Source organism: Orcinus orca, chromosome 19, assembly GCF_937001465.1.
Source record: "Orcinus orca chromosome 19, mOrcOrc1.1, whole genome shotgun sequence".
NCBI classification, from domain to species: Eukaryota; Metazoa; Chordata; class Mammalia; order Artiodactyla; family Delphinidae; genus Orcinus; species Orcinus orca.
In genome coordinates this window covers 29,720,620-29,741,715 of record NC_064577.1, presented here as the reverse complement: position 1 = coordinate 29,741,715, position 21,096 = coordinate 29,720,620, and the positions used below count along the sequence as shown (strand labels likewise).

Sequence of the window (21,096 nt, the reverse complement as noted above, 5' to 3'; positions counted from 1 at the left end):
TTGGCTGCATTGGGTCTTCGTTGCTGCGCGTGGGCTTTCTCTAGTTGTGGCAAGCGGGGGCTACTCTTCGTTGCGGTGCGCGGGCTTCTCATTGCGGTGACTTCCCTTGTTGCAGAGCATGGGCTCTAGGTGCGCGGGCTCAGTAGTCGTGGCTCACGGGCTTTAGAGCACAAGCCCAGTAGCTGTGGCGCACGGGCTTAGTTGCTCCGCGGCATGTGGGATCTTCCCAGACCAGGGCTCAAACCCGTGTCCCCTGCATTGGCAGGCGGATTCTTAACCACTGCGCCACCAGGGAAGTCCCTCCTCTGCCATCTTGATCTCCCTCCCCTAGTTAGTCTTCTTATCACGACCTGGCTCAGGCTCTCATCAAAATGCATTTATGTTCTCTGACCTCACAGCAACCACAGCCAGCAGAGGCCAGCCCCAGGTGAACAGAACTGGATCCAGCCCTGCTGGTCAAGTGGGGTCCCTGGAGTCACAGTGCTGGAGTGGTGGGAGGGGCCGTGGACTTCTGGCGCGCGCAGGGACTTCCTTTAGGCAGCCTGACACAGCGCCAACTTTGTAGATGGAGTGACGATGTGGAGGAGGGGCCCGGGGGCCCCAGATATTCACCCCCCCCCCCTGCACCCAGGGTGTTCACACCGCCTCACTCCTCCAGGCCTGGGCATCCCAGGAAAAGATGAGAAATAGCACAGCTCCTCCTCTGCACCTCACATCCCAATAAAATATTTATTATTTCAAGAAATCTTTAAAAAAAAAAGAGACAGAAAAGAGTATCTCTATTGCTTTCCCCCGACAGGTCAGGTCCTTGGTGACTGTTGAGTTTCTGTGGCCACAGGAGCTGCCCAGGCCGAGAGGGCTCTCTGATGGGAGGTATCCACCTTCAGGCCCCACCCTCTGGACGCAGGGCCCTGCGGCTGCCTCCCTGGAAGGGAGGAGGGGCAGGCCTAGGTGGGTGGGGCGGGTTGCCTGGAAGGGAGTGGGATTAAAAACGGGGTTGGGGTGGCAGTGTTTCTGACGGCCCGATCTGTTTCCTCAGGTGAAGGGGAAGGCATGCCACACGGATGGACGGCTGGATCCGAGGTGGTTGGAGGCTGGAGGAAGCTGGAGGTTAGGGACACGGACACAGCATTGATGGGGCAGGGGTGGCTACGTGGGGGTAGCAGGCCTGGGCATCCAGGAACTGGGCCACGTGTGCCATGGGGCTGAAGCTTCATCCCAAGCCTACAAAAGATGCTAGGAGGTGGGGGCAGGGTAGATTCTAGAGCCTGTTCTCAGAGGCTGGGGTGGGGACTGAGGCTTTGGAAACAAATCCACGGTCTGGAATCGCAGTCATGCTGGGATAGGTTTCAGGAAATGCCCAAAGTGAAGAAAGTTGGAATAAGCAAGAGGGAAACAATTCAACCCAGGGTCTAAGTGGTCCCTGCAACCCTAACTGTGGTGCCCAAGTGTGGAAAGGAGGGGAATCTGGGAAAACAGGAGGGGTGGGGGGGCTGAGGAGGCATGAACAGGGTCCCCCAGCCTGGCCTTCCCCCAGTCCCTGGCCCTTTCTGTCCACACCCCAAACTCCACAGGGACAAGTCTGACCCCCTCACACATCACTCCCCACTCTGTGGACCCTCCAGTGGGCCGCTGGGCAAGCATCACCCCGCTTCCTCTATCGTATGCCCAGAGGCCCCATCCTTGGGCCCAAGAAGGACAAAGGCCCTCACTCCACCTGGTCCAGATCTGGTCTTGCACAAAGCAAGGGGCCTCCGACCATCTGCTCCTGGGCCAGTGGGACCCTCTGACCAACCCCCAGCTGCTTGGCCACAACGCTGCCACGAGCCCTTGGGGTGAGAGCAAGGAGCCTGCCTAGGGCGGGCACCAGGCACTCGGCAGACTTGCCTCCCTCCCCAGACCTGCGCACCTATCGGCTCGGCCCACGTCCCGGCCAAGAAAGGAGGCTCCAGCCTGGGGGCGTTGGGGGGGCGTGGGTAGGGCGGGTCGCTGGAGCTCAGAATCTGCTGGTGCTTTCTCCTGCGGCGGGGAGGGCCAGCCGGGTGGGCGCTCTCACAGACAGTCCTGGCACAAGGCCACCTGGCCCTTGCGGAAGTCTCGGCAGGGGCAGAGCCGGCGGTACTTGCTGCTGGAGCCGGCGCAGCTGAAGAGCAGAGGCTCCTTCTGCAGGAAGCACTCCTGGCCCGGCTGGGCAAAGGCCGGGTACAGGTGGTTCATCTCCGACTCAGTGCCATCACAGGGCACCTGCAGCCTGGGTGGGCACCAACAGAGGTGGTCACTCAGCGTGCGGGGCGGGGGCTGCCCCAGCCTGGCACTGCCCGCTCCCTCTCCCTGGCCCATCCCATTCCAGACCCAGGGAGATGTCTCTAGGAGGCGCCAGGACAAACGCTGGGCTGCAGCTCCTTCTCGCCCCTGCTGTGAGAGAGGAGAGTGGGCAGGAGGGTGGGGGGCCCAGGCTCACCCATCAGGGGGAACCTGGGGCAGCTTCTGTGGCCTGGACCTAGAAGGTGCCCAGACAGGCTGGGCAGGGGCTGAGGGAGGGATGAGGAGGTCAGGGACTGAGCAGGGAGCTTCCCCTGGTGGTTTGGGGCAGAGGCTTTGCCAAGAGTGGGCAGCTGTGCTGTGGATACCTGCCCGGAAGGTCCCTTCTGGATCCTTCCTGACTCACTGGAAAGCACCGCATGCCCCCACTGCTGGCAGGGCCGGGGGCAAGGCGGCCACGGGAGCAAAGGAGCTACAGGTGAGGTCGGCTGGGCCGGGTCGGGCCGGGGCTCACTCACGTCTGGAAGGCGTCCTGGCTGTTGAGGAAGGGGAAGAAGGAGGGCTCGCAGATCAGCCCGTGGTCCAGGCAGGCGTCCGTGCAGGCCCTCCCAGCGGCGGCCAGCCAGGCCCGGAGGGAGTGCGCTGGGGGCCAGGCCCCGGGGGCCAAGCTGGCGTTGCGGGCCCACTTGAGGTGAGTGGCGTTGGGGGCCAGGATGAAGGGGCTCTCCGGGGCTCGGGCCCCTGCGGGGGCAGGGCCTGGGGCCGCACAGAAGTCCTGCCCAGAGAAAAGCATTGTCAAGAAGGAAAATGGAATACCTCACTCCCAGCTCATCCTGTGGGTAGGGGTGCAGGCGGAGGGTCTTCCCTACTCCCCACTCACTCACTCAACTTCTAAACAACTGTGTAATAAAAATGAAAAATGAGTCTTTGCATTTCTGTGCTGTGATATGGGGGTTGAGACTCGAGCTGGGGGCCCAGGACAGGGGTGCCCCAGGCCTGGTCTCTGAGCAGTACTGCTCGGCCCCGCCCATCTCCAACCCCCCCGCGTGGAAGGAAACAGATTGGAGAAGGACCTGGAGGTTAAAGCATGCTGCACCCTGGGCAGAGGTGGGGCCTCAGACACTGGAGCCAGCTCGGCCCCTGGAGACAGAGAGTGGGGGACCCACCTACCTGGTGCTGGATGTAGGCATGGACCCGCTCCAGCATCCCCTCACACGTGTACTCGTAGGGCAGATAGGGGTCCACCTGTGCGAGAGACAGGCAGACACATGGGGCAGGAGAAGCCCTGGGCCTCCCCAGACCTGGCTGCTCGGCCCTGGGAGCAGCCAGATCTGGGGGCTCTCACGGCCTGCACCCAGGGAGCCGACCACCCTATCCATGCAGATGCCTCGCTCCCCGGTGCAGCCTTCAGTGGCCCTCGGGGGCCTCACGACAGCTCATCCCTCCCTGACCCCCTCCCACTTCCGCTGAGCTTCTCCTCTTTCGCTAAAGCTCAGCATTCCATCCCCTCCTCGGCCGGCCGTGATGCCTGCTCTTCCCCAGCCAACCACCGGATGCACCCTCCCCTCTTAGACGTCACCTCCTCCAGGAAGCAGACCCAGAGCTCCACTCCCCCCCTCCTGTTAAAGGACCACTTTCCTTTGCACACACTCCAGACTTTCCCAGTAGAGAATCAGTGCCTGTGTCATCATCTCTTATTTATCCCTTGTCTCCCTCAGGTCATGAGCCCCATGGGCTGTGGGACCACAACCTGTTCACCATTGAATCCCTGGTGCCTGGCACGATGCCTGGTACACAGGAGTCCCTGAGGAACTAGCCATGGAATGAAAAAGCATCCCCAGCTCTGCCTGTGTTCTGCCCAACATGTGGAAGTTTCACGCAAAGCAACACAGGGCATCTCCCAGCCTGATGGAATGAGATGACATTTGTAAACCTTCCTGCCCAGACCAGGCACCCGGGAGCTAAACGAACTAGGTGCCCCCAAAGGGAGGCCACATACCGCCAGTCTAAATATCAGAGTTACAGAACAGCGCACGCTGGGGCCGACGGGACCAGGTGGATTTGGTAGCTGGGGCGCAAGGAGCAAGGGGAACGGAAGGGGTGATGAGGCCGCCTCCCCAGCGCGGGTACCCCCACCTCCTCTCCAGTCTTCTTACCTGGTCACCCCCTCCCCGTTTACAGCAACCCTCGGTGGCCCAGCACACACAGCCTCCTTGGAGGAGACTGTCGGCCAGGTGGGCGGGAGGCGAGATCGCGGTGACCTGGGAGATGTTCGTCTCAGACTCAGAGGAAGGTCTCTTTTAGCCTTTGTCCCCACCCCCCACTCCCCACCATGTGTGTTGGCACCATACCCAGCCCAGCCGCCTCCTGATGATGCCGTTTCCCTGCCAGCAGCTCCAGAAATCAGGCAGTTTCAGCCCAGGTAGTGAAATGTTGCTGGTCTGCCCAAGTCCTTTCTCCGCATCAGAGATGGGTGTGTCAGAACCCAATCAGGCTGCGCTGGGTCCTGCCTGCTGTAGACCCCACCTCGAAGGGCTGGAGGCCCATCATGGGCCCTCTGGCCCAGGGGACATCCCCGACTTCAAGCTGAGGAGGGTCTCAGGGAAGCAGCAGCTACCACCAGGACTGATTCTCGGGACCAGGCCCCACCCCTCTGACGGCGCCGCGGTTCTGACTTCACCTGCCCTGTGAGTCGGTGTCCTTATTCCTGGGGCAGATCCGGGATCCCAGAGAATCCCCAGGTCCACATCCAGCCACCACTTCACAGCCCATCAACCAGCACAGCCTTTCCAGCCCTGAGCTCCACACAGCCAATCCCAACCCCAGCTGATGGCCACGGAGGCCCCGGCCGCCAGCTGCTGCCCCAGGGGATTCCCAGTCGCCTCGGATCCAAGACTTCAAGTCCTGGTTATAAATAAACCCACCAGAGAAGAGATTTCCCCTCCAAACATCACCCTGCCTGCTCCTAGCAGCAGCCACCGACTCATCCCCCGGGGTGGTTTGAAGCCCATCACGTGGTGATTCTAAGCCCCCCTCCACCCGTGCGAGGGAGGGGACCATTCGCAGCAGCCACGTCCCGCCTGCCGTGAATCTCCCACCGGAGGAGCCAGCCTGCCTGGAAATTACCCCCATTAGGTCTAATTACAGGTGTGGACGGTGATCCGTCTGTACAGAACGGCACGTGCTGGTCCTGCCGGGATTGCTGGCCTGTGATGATGAGGGGGGAAGGGGGCGGGAGCAAACCAGCAAGATTTCAATAAAAAATTTTAAAAACCCGCAAACTCCAAGGCTGCACCGGTCCTTTTAAATCAGAAGCTGGGGATAGGCCCAGGAATCTGCATTTTAAACACCTCTCAGGCAATTCTTGGGTAAAGGATTAACTGCCCAAGAGTCAGGGTGGGGGTGGGATGGCTAAAGGCAGGGGGGCCACGGGCTGGTTTGGGGTCCAGCTGCAAGTCAGCCTGACGAATTTGCAGTACCTTGGTTCCTGGACCCTTTTGTTATTGATTTTTTTTTTTTTTTTTTTTTTTTTTGCGGTACGCGGGCCTCTCACTGTCGTGGCCCCTCCCACTGCGGAGCACAGGCTCCGGACGCGCAGGCTCAGCGGCCATGGCTCACGGGCGCAGCCGCTCCGCAGCACGAACCCGCATCCCCTGCACTGGCAGCCGGACTCCCAACCACTGCGCCACCAGGGAAGCCCTGATTTTTAATTAAGTAACAATTAAACAGATGTTCATGTCTTAAAAAATCAAGAGAAAACAAGGCAAAGCAAGTTCTCCTCCGACCCCAGATGCCCAGCCCCTTCCCCAGGGCAGGCACTGTTATCAATTTCTTGTGTGTCCAGCCAGAAATAACGCGTGAATAGATGAGCATGCTCACACGCACAGACGCCCCCCAACATACACCCCCGTTTAGGTCTGCGGCTGGGAACATGGCTCTCCACAGGGCTGGGATCTCGCTCACTCAGTCACCAGGGACCTTGAAGGTGGAGCCCGACCTGAGGCCTGGGGGTGGACAAAAGCCTTCCTGGTCCCCTTCCCACCCCGCCCCTGCTCCCCTAGGGTGGAAGTCCCAGAGGGTTGCTTTTGCAAGGGGTGCAGAGAGGGAGCAGGGACAGAGTGCAGGACGGGGGTCCCCTGCAGGGCAGGTTCTCACAGCGCCCTCCCCCACCGCCTGTCGGGGGGTGGGCGGCTTTCTCTAGCTTGCTCAGTCCAGTGTTGAGAGCTGACACCTGCCCTCCCGGTTCAGTCTCAGCCAGCAGTGGATGCAGCTGTGGGAAAAACACCCCGGTTTCCTCATTTCTCAGGACAATCCGGGATGCGAGTACCCCACCTCTCGGAGGTCCCCGCCGGCACTGAGCACCAGGTGGCTGGAGGCAGGGGTAACCTTCTTGATGACACACCCTGACTCACCGGCACTCCAGGACCTTCCTTCCTGGAATCACCCCCCAGATAAACTACTTGTGCTCAAATCGTTGCCTGGGGTCAGCTCCGGGAAGAGCCCAACCTCAGTCCAGGACCTGGAGGAACTTCCAGCAGAGGAGGATTTGTTTAAGCGGTTGCTTAAGAGGGGGCGGAGGGCTCTCCCTGCACCACTGGTGGAGGTCCAGGGGTTCAGCCACTTCGCGGGTCAACCTGGCCACATCTGCCACGACCAGAGATGCACCTAGGCTGTGACACAGCAGTTTCCTTGGTACTTTCACTAGAGAAACACTCACACCCAGACAGGAGGGAAGGACGAGAGTGGGGTGGGTAGAAGAAGGGGGTGGGCAGGGTGGGCATGGATTTTCTGGGGTCATTTGCTGAGAGGGTGGGCTAAGACCGAGAGTGCCGAATGGGAGGGACTGATCCACGGGATGCAGGAGGGTGTTAAAAAGAAAAAACAATGCAGGGACTTCCCTGGTGGCACAGTGGTTAAGACTCTGAGCTCCCAGTGCAGGGGGCCCGGGCTCAGTCCCTGGTCAGGGAACTAGGTCCCACATGCCTCAACTAAGAGTTCGCATGCCACAACTAAGGAGTCGGCGAGCCTCAACTAAGGACCCCGCCTGCCGCAACTAAGACCTGGTGCAACCAAATAAATAAATAAAATTTTTAAAAAAAGGGCTTCCCTGGTGGCGCAGTGGTTGAGAGTCCGCCTGCCGATGCGGGGGACACGGGTCCGTGCCCCGGTTCGGGAAGATCCCACATGCCGTGGAGCGGCTGGGCCTGTGAGCCATGGCCGCTGAGCCTGCGCGTCCGGAGCCTGTGCTCCGCAGCGGGAGAGGCCACAACAGTGAGAGGCCCGCGTACCGCAAAAAAAAAAAAAAAAAAAACCTGGCGGTCCAGTGGTTAGGACTTGGCACTTTCACTGCCAGGGCCTGGATTCAATCCCTGATCAGGAAACTAAGATCCTGCAAGTTGCATGGCACGGCCAAAAGAAAATTTAAAAAAATACGCAGCCCTGCCTCACGGTCAGGACAACCAAGCAGGGCTCTGGACCCAAAGTTAAGCCCTTAAGACCGTATGGGGCATCGATGCGCGCTGGCCTCTGCCCCAAGCCCGGCAGTGTCCCCAGCTCCCCAGACAGCCGTGTGTCCTCCCGGGCAGGACTCTCCCTTGTGGTGGTCCCTGCCCCAGCAGCCTAATGCTCTCTGATTCTGCCACAGGTCCGCCCAGAGCAGCACAACCACCCCCAGCCCCCCGCCAGGGAGGGCACGCTCGGTGACCTTGGTGATGGGCAGAGAAGGGGACCTGACAGGAGTGGGGTTTTTTGCTCAGCCTGGTGTCCGAGCTACAGCAAGAAATGGGTCCAGAGGGATCACGGAGAGCAGGGCTGCCCCTCCCCCATGTGCTCACACAGTCTGCCCGCTTCTCAAAATGAAGGGACCGCGAGAGCGCACACGCACAGGGAGCCATCAGAAGCCACAGAGGTGCCCACCGGGGAGAGGAGCTGCACGAGCCCCTCCTTGCCCTCCGCCCACACCCACCAACACTTACTTGCTGGAGGAAACGCAGAACGCTCTACCCACTTGCTATGTAAAGGCGGCACCACCCAGACCTGGTTTGAAATGCAGGGCTTCAGCCCCACCCAACTTGCTGACTCCAAACCTGCGCTTTAACAAGACCCCCAGGTGATCTGTATGCACATTATAGTCTGAGATGTGCTGCTGAAAGACCACAGAGACAGCCAAGTTCAAGGAACCTTCACGCATTCGTCCTGAAAACATTTACTCAGCACTTAACCTGTGCCAGGAGTGCTCACAGGACCCGGCCCCCAGAGACACGCGATAAATGATTCTGGATCCAGGGCTGCCCTGTACAGTTGTGCGGGTTGCTCACAGCACAGAGGCAGGTTTGCCCCCCACTCCCTCAACAAACACACACGCATCCAAGCTGCCAACCCAGGCCTGCAAGTCTGAATTCACCAAGAGGAGCAGCTTTTTCTAATTATAGCAAAGACGCAACGTTTAGGATATTGGTGGTCCCGACTGGATCCGAGCCTCACCTGGGTTCTCACGATGGTCTTGATGGCTGCTTCGAGCTCCTCTGAGTTGTTGTAGTCGACAGTCCACACGTGGGGCTTGCCAATGAAGCTCTCTGCGTAGGGATGCTGGGAGAACACCTAGCCAGGGCACAGAGACGGGAGGCTTCTCCCTCTGCCTGCCAAGCTGGGCTGCGTGAAGAGCAAAAGCCCCCCACCCATCTGTCCTATCTCTCCCTTCACCCCGTGTCTCAGTCTCCCCCTTCCAGGAACTGCAGGGGTCCCATCTCGGACCCTCCCGATGTGGGACCAGGCCCTTCCCACTCACCTCTCTGGAGGTGGGTTTGCCCCGGAAGAACTCATGGTTGAGCGAGCTGTGGGGCGGGCTGAAGCGGGACTGCAGGAAGACACAGCCGTTGGCGATGGCCTCCAGCGGGGCAGGGCCCTCGTAGGGGAAGCCAAACCCTATGAAGAGCTGCAGAACCGAGGTGGCACGATGGTCAGGGAAGGTTGGGTATCACAGCCCAGGAGCCCCAGGAAGCTGGGAGTGAGGCTGGGGTTGGGACATTCACAGGAGGCAGCTGGGGCAGCAGAGAGCCCAGAGCAGCTGTGTGCCTCAGCCATTGTGAAATCAGGACGTCTAGTTAGGTCATATCAATGGCCTCCTCCTGCTCTAAAGGCTATGATTCTGGAGGGGAAAAGAACAAGGGTTCCCAAGCTTAGAAGGCTTCAGGCCACTCCTACAGCTGACCTCAAAGGACCTTTACTCATTCACCCAAAAAACATTCATTCAGTACCTGACTTGTACTAGGAGTGCTCATAGGGTTGGCCCCTGGAAGGTGATCAATAAGTGATTCTGAATCTGGGGTTGCCATGTAGGGTTGTTCAGGTTGCTCACTGCACAAAGATACCCTCTCTCCACCCTGACACACACACACACACACACACACACACACACATGAGGCCTGAAGAAATAAGTTATGGTGAGAACAGGAGAGGACCTGGCAGCTGGCTAGAGACTCTCCAGCCTTCGCTGACACTTCAGGGCCCAACAGCAGGATCACGCTTCAGGGACACAGCTCAGGGAATTCCAGAAGCAGTTCGTCAGAACTACTGGCCCGATGGAACTCCAGCCAGGCTGCGCCCCGTCCCTTTGCCCCCAGCCTGTCCTTCCACCCTCTCAGTGGCTCTGAAAGCCAGGTCCAGGAGTCAGCTGGGCTGGACTGGTGTTGGGGCGGGGGGGCAGGTGGGCAGCCCAACTCCTCTTCACCATCACTGAGCCCCACTCAGATCCGTTTCACTGTGGGGCCTCCCCTGCCTGATGACCATCCCCATCTCTGCCCCCAGCTCTGACCAGCCCCTAAGAGGCCCAGACACGAGGCTCAGGGCAGCAGAGTGTGCTGGGCATGTCCACACGTAGAGGGGGCCACAAGTGATGGTGGCAGGCATGGCAGGCACGTATGGGCACCTCCTGGACATCTATGGCCGGGCTGGGGTGAGGACGGAGGACGGGGTGGGGCTCACTTTGGCCTTGCGCAGCAGCTGCTGGAACTCAGGCTGCGGCAAGAGGCCGTGGTTCTTCACGAAGGCCGGGACTTCGGGGGGCCGCTGGCTCTCGTAGTACACGGTGCCGTGGATCTCCATGTACTTGTTCAGGATGCTCAGGAACTTCTCCTTCCCCTGGAAGAGGAGATGGAGGGGATGGGAGCCTTGCTCCAACCTCAGACGGCAGAGCCAGCTGAAGAGACGCCCCCGGTCAGGAAGTCGGAAAACATGGGGCCCGTCTCAGGTCGGCCCCTAACCAGCTGTGTGACCCTGAGGAGGCCCCTGCCCTCTCTGGTCCTCAATTTCTTTATCTATGAGTTACGGAGGTTGGATTAGACCAGACGCCTCCAGACTATTTTTAGTCACGGACCTGTTTCCTTTCCGAAGGTCTCCCATAGAGACCAACATTTAATTGTATCCAGCTGGAGCTACATGGCCTCCCCTGAATCCCTGATGACCTCCAAGGACCTCTGAGGAGGCACGGAGCATAGGTGAATACATAACCTCTCAGCGTCCGGGCACCCATCTGACGCTACGGCCAGGGCCCTGAGCTGGGAGCGAGCTGCGGTCGGTGTAGGACCTCGACAGGAACAAGCATGGGATCGGCTGCTGGGTTCTATTTTTTAGAGATTTTCTGAGGCTCGCAGAAGAGAGGGAGGGGAAGTAGCTTCGAGATCACGGAGAAGGGTGGGGCGTGGAGCTCTCTTCAGGGAGGATTAGTTCCCAACAGGCCAATGGGTCAGAGGAAAAGAACTCATGGTTCCCCACGTCCCGCCGGCCAGCGTGAGATCAGACCACCATGAGCTCCAGCCCAGGTTCACTTTATTAACCACAGCTCTTGTAGAATATTATCAATGGACGTCAGAATAATTGTTAATTGTTAATTGTTAATAATTAATAATTGTTAATTCACATTTTGAAACTCAAGCTGTATACATTTTTCACAAGGAGGCCTTCCACTTTGGGTAATGCAGATCAGCCCTGCCTCTGAGAATGACCAGGAAAAACGGGAAAATGTAAAATACATCTATGAAGGCCCTGGAAAATCTAACAAAGAACGAAGAATGACAAGGCCAAGACCTGGGAGAAGGAGGAAGAGAGATTGCTGAGGCCAGTGTTGGGGGTGGTTCTCCTCCTGGGGGCACCTGCTGATTCCAGGGGCAGCATCTAGGCAGCTAAGCAGACCTGGGAGACAAAAGTCAGAGTTTGGGGCCTGCCAAAGATGGGGAGCCCTGATGGAAATCCACACTTTGGGCTGGAACTCTGAGGAGTTACAGCCTGGAAGAAAGGACGGACCAGAACTAGAGCAGCTCGGGCAGGGGCTGAATCCTTTTAAAATTGTCTCAATCACTATCATTGGTTGAGGTGACCTGGGACTGCTAGGGCCCCAGCTGTAATCCAAGGATAAAAGTAAATCCTCTCTGGAAGAAGAGAGTATCATCCTTGACCTCAAATTATTTCTACAGTTTTTCATATTCATTTTCCAGAACTACCTAGAGGTAGCTTTCCTCAAAAAGAAAAGGGAACCAGTAAAATCCCAATCAAAATCCCAGCAGGCTTTTTAAAATAGGAATTGACAAGCTAATTCTAAAACTCATTTGGAAATGCAAGGACCTAGAAGAGACAAAATGACTTTGAAAAAGAAGAAGAAATTGGGCAGAGTTATATTACCTGATTTCAAGACTTATTGTAGAGTTACAGGAATCAAGACAGTGTGATATTGGCATCGAGAGAGACAGATCAACAGAACAGAACAGAGAGTCCAGAAATAGACCTACACATGTAGGGTCAATTGAATCCTGGCAAAGATGCAAAGACATTTCAGTAGAGGAAGGATAATCTTTTCAACATACAGTCATGGATCACTCTATATGCAAAAAAAAAAAAAAAAAGGAAAGGGAAGGGAAAAAAGGACTTCAACCCATACTTCATATCATATATAAAAGTTAATTCAAACTGGATCACAGACTTAAATGTGAACCTAAAACTATAAAACTCATAGGAGAAAAATCTTTGTGACCTGGGGTTAGACAAAGATTTCCTGGATACACCAAAAGCACAATCCGTAAAAGAAAACACTGGACTTCATTAAAATTAAAAACTTTTGCTCTTTGAAAGATGCTGTTAAGAGAAAGACAAGCCACAGCCTGGGAGAAAATTTTTGCAAAGCATCTATTTGTTAAAGAACCTATATCCAGAATATGTAAAGAACTCTAACCACTCAATAATAAGAAAATAAACAACCCAATCTTTTAAATGGGCAACCTTTTTGAAGGTATTTCACCAAAAAAGATGAACGGAAGACAAATAAGCACAGAGAAACATAGTCAACATCCTTAGTCATTAGAGAATTACAAATTAAACCCACAATAAGATAATACCGCACACCTGTTAAAATGGCTAAAATTAGAAAGACTGACCATGCCAAGTATTGATGAATTTGTAAAGGAATTGGAACTCTCATACATTGCTGGCAGGATTGTAAAATGGCAAAACCACTTTTCTTAAAACGTTAAACACAGTTCTACAATATGACCCAGCCATTCCACTCCTAGGTATTTACCCACAAGGAATGAAAGCATATGTGTGTACAAAGATATGTATGCGAATGTTCATAACAGCTTTATTTGTAATAGCCAAATACTGGAAACAACCCAAATGTCCACTAACAGGTAAATGGATAAAGTGTAGTCCATCCACGCAATGGAATACTACTCAGCAATAAAAAGGAATGAACTATAGTTACATGCAACAGGATGAAGGAATCTCAAAATAATTATACTCAGAGAGAAAATCCAGACAAAAATGAATATATACCATATGATTCCATTTATATAAAATTATATCAATAGAAGATGAGAACTAATCCATAGCGACAGAAAGCAGACCACTGGTTGCCTGGAGATGAGGAGAGGAGAGATGGGAGGAAGAGATGCCAAAGGGAAGAAGGGAATTTCAGGGGTGGTGGAGAGAGGAAAAGAAAAATATTACTAAACTTGTGTTTAGTAATATTAGTTAGCACTCTATTCTCTCTCATGATTGTGGTGATGGTTTCACGTAAGTCAGAAGCCATAAAATTATACACTTTAAACAAGTTTAGTGTATTGCATGTCAATTTTCCCCAATAAAGCTATTAAAATAGATTTTTAAATTTAAAAATTTAAATACCTTGATTTTTTTTAAAAAAATCACGTACTTAAAGAGACAAGACTATATGATCAACACCCAAGAGACACGACAATAAAAACAGATTCATAGGAGATCTATATGCTGGAGTTACCAGGCACAGACTTTAAGATAAATATGCTGAATATAGTCTAGGAAATAGAAGATAAAATTTGAAACCAAATGGAAAAAAAAAACCCACAGTGGCAGAAACTAAAGACTAAATGGATGGATTTAACAGCAGATTAAACACAGCTGAAGAGAAACTTCACTTACTGAAAGAACAAAAGAAAACATCCAGAATGAAGCATAGAGAAACTAAAGGATGGAAACTGCAGAAAAGAATGCTGGAGACAAGGGTTTATAATGAAGATTTAATGTCTGTGTAAATGGAGTCCCAGAAGTACAGGAGAGAGATTGGGGCAGAAGCAACATTTAAAGAGAGAGTAGCTGAGAATTTCCTAAAATTAGTGAAAGGTCAAACCACAGATCCAAAGAGATCTACAAACTCCATGTAGGATAAAAACAAAACAAAACAAACAAACAAGCAAAAAACCATACAGGCTTTTCATAGTAAAACTTCTGAAAACCAAACGGAAGCCTTCAAACCAGGCAAAGGAAAACACAAAAAAGAAATTACCTTTAAAGGAACAATCAGACCTACACTGACTTCTCAACAGAAATGACAGAAGGCAGAGGACAAGCTAGAATTTGTACATAATGAATATATCCTCCGAGACATTCTTAGAAAATCAAAAACAGCAGTCCCAGACTAAGTTGGTTTCTTCTGGAGACGGACAATGATTCCAGATGGAATCTCAGAGATGTAAGAAGGAACAGAGAACAATACAAAGGGTAAATGTGGGTAAACGTAAATGAATATTGACTTTGCAAAACAACAGCAGCAATAACAACAACAATGATAATAATATATCGTGGGATATAAAATATTTGGAGAGTATTAAAATACCATGAAACATATAAGTTGGGGCCGGATAGAAATAAAACATTTTAAAGTTCTTTTATAACCCAATGAAACGTAAAAGTATTGGCTTAGACTTTGATAAGTCAAAGGTGCGTGTTATAACCTTTAGGGTATAAAAATATTAAGAAGATCGGGACCAAAAGAATATGAGAGTACAATTAGCTAAAGGGAGGTGGATTTTTTAAAATATATCAATGTAAAAGGATAAGAAATGAACGGAAAAGGAACATAGAACAGGTAAAAAAAAAAAAGAAACCAACTAATAAAATGGTAGATTCAGAGCCAAATCACATCAGTAATCACACCAAAAATGTAAAAGGATTACTTATTATAAAACTGAATTATGGCCCTAGAAAAGAATCAAATCAAGGACATAAAGTGTTTAGAAAATGTCTCCAAAGCCCCCATTCAACTTCCTGATCCCATTACCAGAGCAGCTATTATTAACAGTTTCTTGTGTGCCTTCCTCAGATCTTTTATGCATTATAAGCAGGTGTACATTTCCTTTAAAACACACACATACGGGCTTCCCTGGTGGCGCAGTCGTTGAGAGTCTGCCTGCCGATGCGGGGGAACACGGGTTCGTGCCCCGGTCAGGGAAGATCCCAGCGGAGCGGCTGGGCCCGTGAGCCATGACCACTGAGCCTGCGTGTCCGGAGCCTGTGCTCCGCAACGGGAGAGGCCACAGCAGTGAGAGGCCCGCGTACCGCAAAAAAAAAAAAACAAAAAAAACACCACACACATACATGCACAAATAGGTTCACGTTACATGCACTGTTGAGCAACTTTTTTTCACCTAATCATACACGTGTGTGTATTTATGTATGAAAACTTAAAGTTTTACAAAACAATAATTACTCTTAATACATATAAAGTCCTCTGATATCCTTTTATTCTATTGTTTCTAAGTTATTCTGCTTCATTTTAAAGGCTAATCAAGGTTCTCTGAGTTAAAAAAAGACAAATACTGCATGATCTCACTAATATGCAGAATTGAAAAGAGTCAAACTCATAGAAACAGTAGAATGGTGTGTGTCAAGGGCTGGGTGGGGGGGGATGGGGACAAATGAGTCAAAGGAGACATACTTTCAGTTTTAAGATAAATAAATTCAGGGAGTTAATGTCCAGCGTGGTGATTATAGTTAATAAACCTATATTGTATACTTGAAATTCGCTAAGGCAGTCCATCTTAAATGTTCTCACCACACACACACGATAACTGAGGTGGTGGATGTGTTAATTAGCTTGACTGTGGCACTCGTTTCACAATATAAATGTTTATCAAGCCATCATGTTGTACACGTTAAATACATACAATTTCTCTTTGTCAATTATACCTCAGTAAACCAGAGGAGGAAAACAACCAGAGCTAAGCTGCAGTTTGAAAAGTCCACCTTAGCTCCCCCAGAAGCACTTCTGAGGTCTGGAATGTTTCCTCCAACAGCAAGGCTGGGTTTGCCCTGCATCCGGACGAGCAGCCTCTCTCCCATCCCTCAGTCCTGCTCCCTGGGACAGGCTCTCCTAAAACAGCAGCATCTAAGCCTTAGCCTCCAGCTCTGGGGACCCAGGATAAGACAAGCCTCCTCCAAAGCCCTCTTCCTGACCCCGGCTGCCGCTCCCCTAAGGATGTCACGACCTCATACCCTCCTCCCTCCTCCGCTTCTCGCCACCTGGTCCCCTGAACTCTAGATGGCACTTGTCCCAGGATACTGCTGTCATTCCTTTCTTCAGCCGGCCACCTCTGCCTTCCCTGGGTCACAAAGACCAGAGCAGAGATGTCTTTTTTTGGAAGCAGCTGCTTTGAGGTCTCTTGCTGCACAGCGTTGCTCCTGGCTAACCCAGAGGCTCCTGAGCTAGAGAGAAAACTGTTCTCTTCCCAGGCCTCATAACCTCTCATTCTCTTGGAGCAGTTTCTTAACAGTATTTTCTGGTCCAAGCAGACACCGTCTGTGCTCGCTCCCAGCACCCCGGGCATCCTGGCAGCCAGCTTGTTTGGCCTCAAATGAGGATGAGTCCTCGCCCCTCTCCCCACACCTGGCAATGGGCACTGATGTCTCAGCCCGGGCTTGGACCCGTAGTCCAGCTTAATCCAGAGCGTCTCTCTGCCTCTATCCAAGGCGTCATAACGGGGAGGCTACGTAAAGTCGGAGTTAAGTGTTCTGGCTCTTAGAGTCAGATGTGGCTTCAAACCCCAGCCCCACCACTTAACTAGCTTGTCACTCTAACCTCGGAGTTGATGGTCAAGTGAGAAAATATATGCGAGCACCTGGCAACAGGAAGGTCTGGATGGACCAATATTAGCCACGGCTATGGGCTCATAGGGTTGTTGTGGCACAGACCATGAGATGAACCATAATATCGCTTTCCTCCCCCTTCCTCAGTCACAGGACTCCAGGGCTGAGCTGGGCACCTGGTTGCCGGGGGCACAGCCACTTCCAGCATCCCGAGACCAGGCATGGCCACGGGACGGAGACCTAGCCACAGGGCCATATGGGGAAGAGATGCACGTAACGGTCAGGCGACGTCCCTAAACCTGACCTTCCCCCACCCCTCCTCCTTCCTCCTCTTCCTCTCCCCCCACCCCCCAGCTGGAGGGCAGATGTAATGACTGTGCACTGTCTGTGGTCATCTTAAATGATGAGGCAAGACCAGGGTGGGAACTAAACAGGGCGGGTCAACCAGGGGAGAAGAGCCCCAGGGGTCAGGCCAGGACTGACACCTCCAGAGTTTGTCCACAGAAAAGAAGACATACTTGCATCTTGCCTCCATCACTATTATTCAGGGCTTTTCTGTGACAGCTGGACTTAACCCTAATCAACACAGCATGAGAATCATTAACTAAGATGGTCATGTGACAGGCTTGACATGGGGTACGGGGGCTGCTGCTCAACGTTCCCCACGATCGGCATCTTTATTATTAACCTTTAGCCTCATGCCGCCTGCCTTAGGTCAATGGCCCATCCTAGGAGCTGCCCCGCGCCACGCGGAGCTGGACCCTGACCTCCAGGGCCTGCCTCCCCTCAGAGGGCCCCGGGAAGAGCCTGAGACCCCGCTGTCCCCGTCACCCTCCTCCCACCTTGCTCTGGTCCATCCACAGGAGCCACGAACCCCGGAGAGCCCGCCTCGGGAGCACCCCCAGGGGAGACCCTATAGAGAGTAGCGGGGGGCGGGAGGCGAAGGGAACACGTGGCATACCTGGAGCTGCCTCGTTGCCAGGGGGGCAGAGAGAAAAGAGGAGAGAGGACAAGTCAGTGGCGGGGTGAGTGGGTACCCTCCCATGCTGGTGGTGCTTCTTGTGGGACCCCGCCCTGAAGACGGGGTTCCAGTTCCTAGGCCTCTCCTGCTCCTCCACGGCCTCCCATCCCACAGAATCCCCACGTCTAGCCTAAACCCCCTTTGCGGGGTGAGAGTGTCTGTTGATCCATCTGAGGGAGGGTGGAAGGTTAAGCCATTTGAATTTGTTGCAAAGCGTGGGAGCAGGGAGAGGGGTGAGGCATGAGTCCCCGGGCTGGTATTTCCACAGGCAGTTCGAGGCCTCTTTTCTGACCCATTAGTGGGGGCTGTTGTCCACCGTCATCCGGTGCTGGGGGCGGCGGATGGGAGCCGAATCCTGGGGCCGGGAGCCCCTGGGGGACGAGGGCTGGTGCTTGCGTTCAGCGGGGCTCACCTTCCAGATACTCGCCTCCTTGCCGTACACCACGGCCATGTTGCTGGCCTTGCTGCCTTTGATGAGCTGCTTCTCCGTCTCGTTGAGCTCCTCGGACACGAAGCCCATGAAGGAGTTGTCCGGGGTGTGAGCTGCGGCCAGACCACGAGGTCAGGAAGAGGGTTACCAGGCAGCCAAGGGCACACCCTGGGTCTACCCGGCCCAGCCCCATCAGAGGGCTCCCTGTTTGGCAAGGATGGGGAAGGGGGCTGGGAGGGAAGGGGTCCTGTTTGGGGCGGGGAGAGCATCAGTGCCCTGGCCCCCTTCCATGGCATCTCTTACCACCTACCCAGCCCTCTCTCCACGCAGCCCTTTGCTCACAAGTCCCTGCTGAGAGGTCTCTCCTGACCCCAATCCCACTGTCTCCTTTTCCTGCTTTATTTTTTGTCCCAGCACTCACTGACCAGATGTGATAGTATATATTGACTTGGTTGTGTATTATCATCAGAATCTAAGCCCCACGAGAGCAAAAGCTCTGTCTGTGTCCCCGGCACACGGGAGCGCCCGGCCGGCTGGCTCACAAATGCACGGACATCTTCCCTTTCACACCTGCCAACTCCTGCCCTGCCCTTCCCTCTGCCTGGAGCGCCCACCACCCTTTTCCAGGATGAGAAAATCCTATTCCCCTTCAGGGCCCCACTCACACATCACCTCCTCTCCTCCCAGAAGCCTTCTCTGGGGTCCACGTGCCCTCCCTTGTGGCCCCATCCACTGTGGTTAGGTCTCCGGCAAAACGCGGATCGCACCCTGCCTCACCTCCCAGAACCGAGCACACCAGGGGCAAGGAATGCGTTTCAGCTAGGGCTCCAATTCCTCGGCCACGCTGCAGGAATGTCACTGATTAGCCCTGTCCGCCGTGGCAGGGTAGAGGTGTAGGCCCAAGTGCCAGCCATTTGCAAGTCACATGATCCCTCCGTTCCACGTAGAGGACCTTGAATAGAGTGCTTATGGAACCCAATTAAACCTACTCTACCTTCCCAGGTGGGAGAGGCTGCGGGGAGTAGGTTGGTAACAGCCAAACACCCTTGATTTCCCAGAACAGCCCTGATGCCAAATACCCTATTCTTCATTTCAGACGCACGTTTTTTCACATTTTAGCATTTCTGAAATTGGGATGCATACTTTAATCAAATGTGTAGATTTAACACAATATATCTACCCATCCCTCTCCATACCCACAAAGTTTATAATCAGTATCTGGTGTACCATAGAAGAGGTGGTGGTTTTCTGTCGAAGTACCCCAGAAAGCTCACGAGTTCTTGAGTCTGAAAATCCGACCACTATAAGGACGGGCTGCAGAACAAAATGATCTCTCCTCTAGGGCTTCAGAGGCATAAGGGGGGCCCTGGAGGCCTGGAATTGTTTCTGTGATGGTCAGAGCTCAGGCAGCCCTCCTGTCTCAGGAGGCTCTGCCAGGCCAGGGAGAGGCCCCAGGAGGGCAGACCAGACCCTCCCTGACCCAGTTTGCCTGCCCAGCCCCACCCTGGCCTCTGTCCCTACCCTCTGGCTCTAGCTGGGGCTGCACCCAGGTCTCTCTCCCGTTTGCCATTTCCTCCCTATTCTCAGAGATGAAGAAAATCTCATTCCACCAACTCCACCAGAAGGGACAGGTTTAGAACAATTAGCTAAACTAGTGGGCGTGGGACAACGAAGTATTGCAACCAACTAAAATATCAGGGACCATTAAGCAAAGAGCTCCTGGGGGCAGGGCAAGGCAGGGAGAGGCAGCCAGAGCAAAGAGCAAAGGCAGTTAGCTCTTTGGGGAAATCAACCAGCTATCAATAGATGGGGAAAGAGGTCTGCTCATGAATTCCTTCCTGGACTTGGTATATCATTAAGACAGGCAAGTCTGTTTTTTGTTCTCTCTATCTTTAATTGATTCAGTCAATTAACATTTTTCTGAGGACCTTGATAGGCTCCAGGGAAATAAAGATAAATCAGTCAGTGGCTCCTTTTTGAGTGATTCATACATAATCTATCAGTGGAAATAAATGTATAAGCAAATAACTCTATTTCAATATATGCTTTAACAGAATTAGGTTGAAGAGTTATAAAAACATTCTGCCTGGAATAGATAAAAGGTGATCAGTGAAAGTGACAGTAAAAAGAAGAGACATTTGACATGGAGTTTTGGAGGATGAGTAGGAGTTTGCCAGCTTTGGAACTCTAGGTCCAGTGGGTTTTACCCCAGGGCAAGTCCTCATTTTCTCAGTGTAGATTATCACAGAGGGCTCTTAACCCATCTCCTGCTTCCCCGTCCTCTACCACTGTCCCTTTGGCCATCTGCAGTCTGCCAGAATAATGTATCTCAAAAAATTTGGGGGGTGGAATTCCCTGGAGGTCCAGTTGTTAGGACTCCGTGCTTTCACTGCCAAGGGCCTGGGTTCAATCTCTGGTCATGGAACTAAAATCCCGCAAACTGCCCAGGGTGACCAAAAAAAAAAAAAAAAAAAAAATTTCTCCATGATATTCCCTAGCTCAAGAACCTACAGTGAACCTCGAATTACCATATCCAATGTAAATTCTGGAATCTTTGCTAAAAGACCCCACCCCTCTGCTCCCAGATCCTCAATGGTATTTTTTCTGCTCTGCTATGACATATGCTGTTTCCACAGCCTACAGCATCACCACCACTACCCACCCCCCACTTCTTTTCCCTCCAGAAATCTCCTCAGGACCCATCCCACTTCAATCACTCTGCTGGGAACACAATGCCACCAGATGACCTGTTAGGACAGTCACTCTTCTCTTGGAGAAGCCTCATACAACCTTGCAATGGGCTATGGGGAGGGAGTCTGGTCCCCACAGAGCCATGTGACCTCAGACAGGACATTCCACCTTTCTGGGCCTCAGTTTCCTCATCTGGGCTCCAAGGAAACTTCCCACCTTCCCAACCTTCTGGGATCCAATCAAGCCATTACTCCTGTATTATTCAGAAATCTTGTCTGCCTCTAATACAGCCTAGAACCTGAAG

General features: G+C 53.2%; 1 protein-coding gene across 1 annotated transcript in view; it reads right to left on the bottom strand.

The window, feature by feature from the left end:
- Nucleotides 1-710: 710 nt before the first annotated feature.
- The window catches only part of MGAT5B (alpha-1,6-mannosylglycoprotein 6-beta-N-acetylglucosaminyltransferase B), a 68,234-nt gene continuing 47,848 nt past the window's right edge, over nt 711-21,096 (bottom strand). Inside the window, exons 11-17 of the mRNA XM_004275521.3 lie at nt 18,084-18,214; nt 10,246-10,401; nt 9,050-9,196; nt 8,746-8,862; nt 3,433-3,507; nt 2,781-3,037; nt 711-2,251 (exon numbers count right to left, since the gene is read on the bottom strand). Of these exons, the coding sequence (XP_004275569.1) occupies nt 2,053-2,251; nt 2,781-3,037; nt 3,433-3,507; nt 8,746-8,862; nt 9,050-9,196; nt 10,246-10,401; nt 18,084-18,214 (1,082 nt within the window). The 3' untranslated portion in view covers nt 711-2,052. The remainder of the gene's footprint in view (nt 2,252-2,780; nt 3,038-3,432; nt 3,508-8,745; nt 8,863-9,049; nt 9,197-10,245; nt 10,402-18,083; nt 18,215-21,096) is intronic.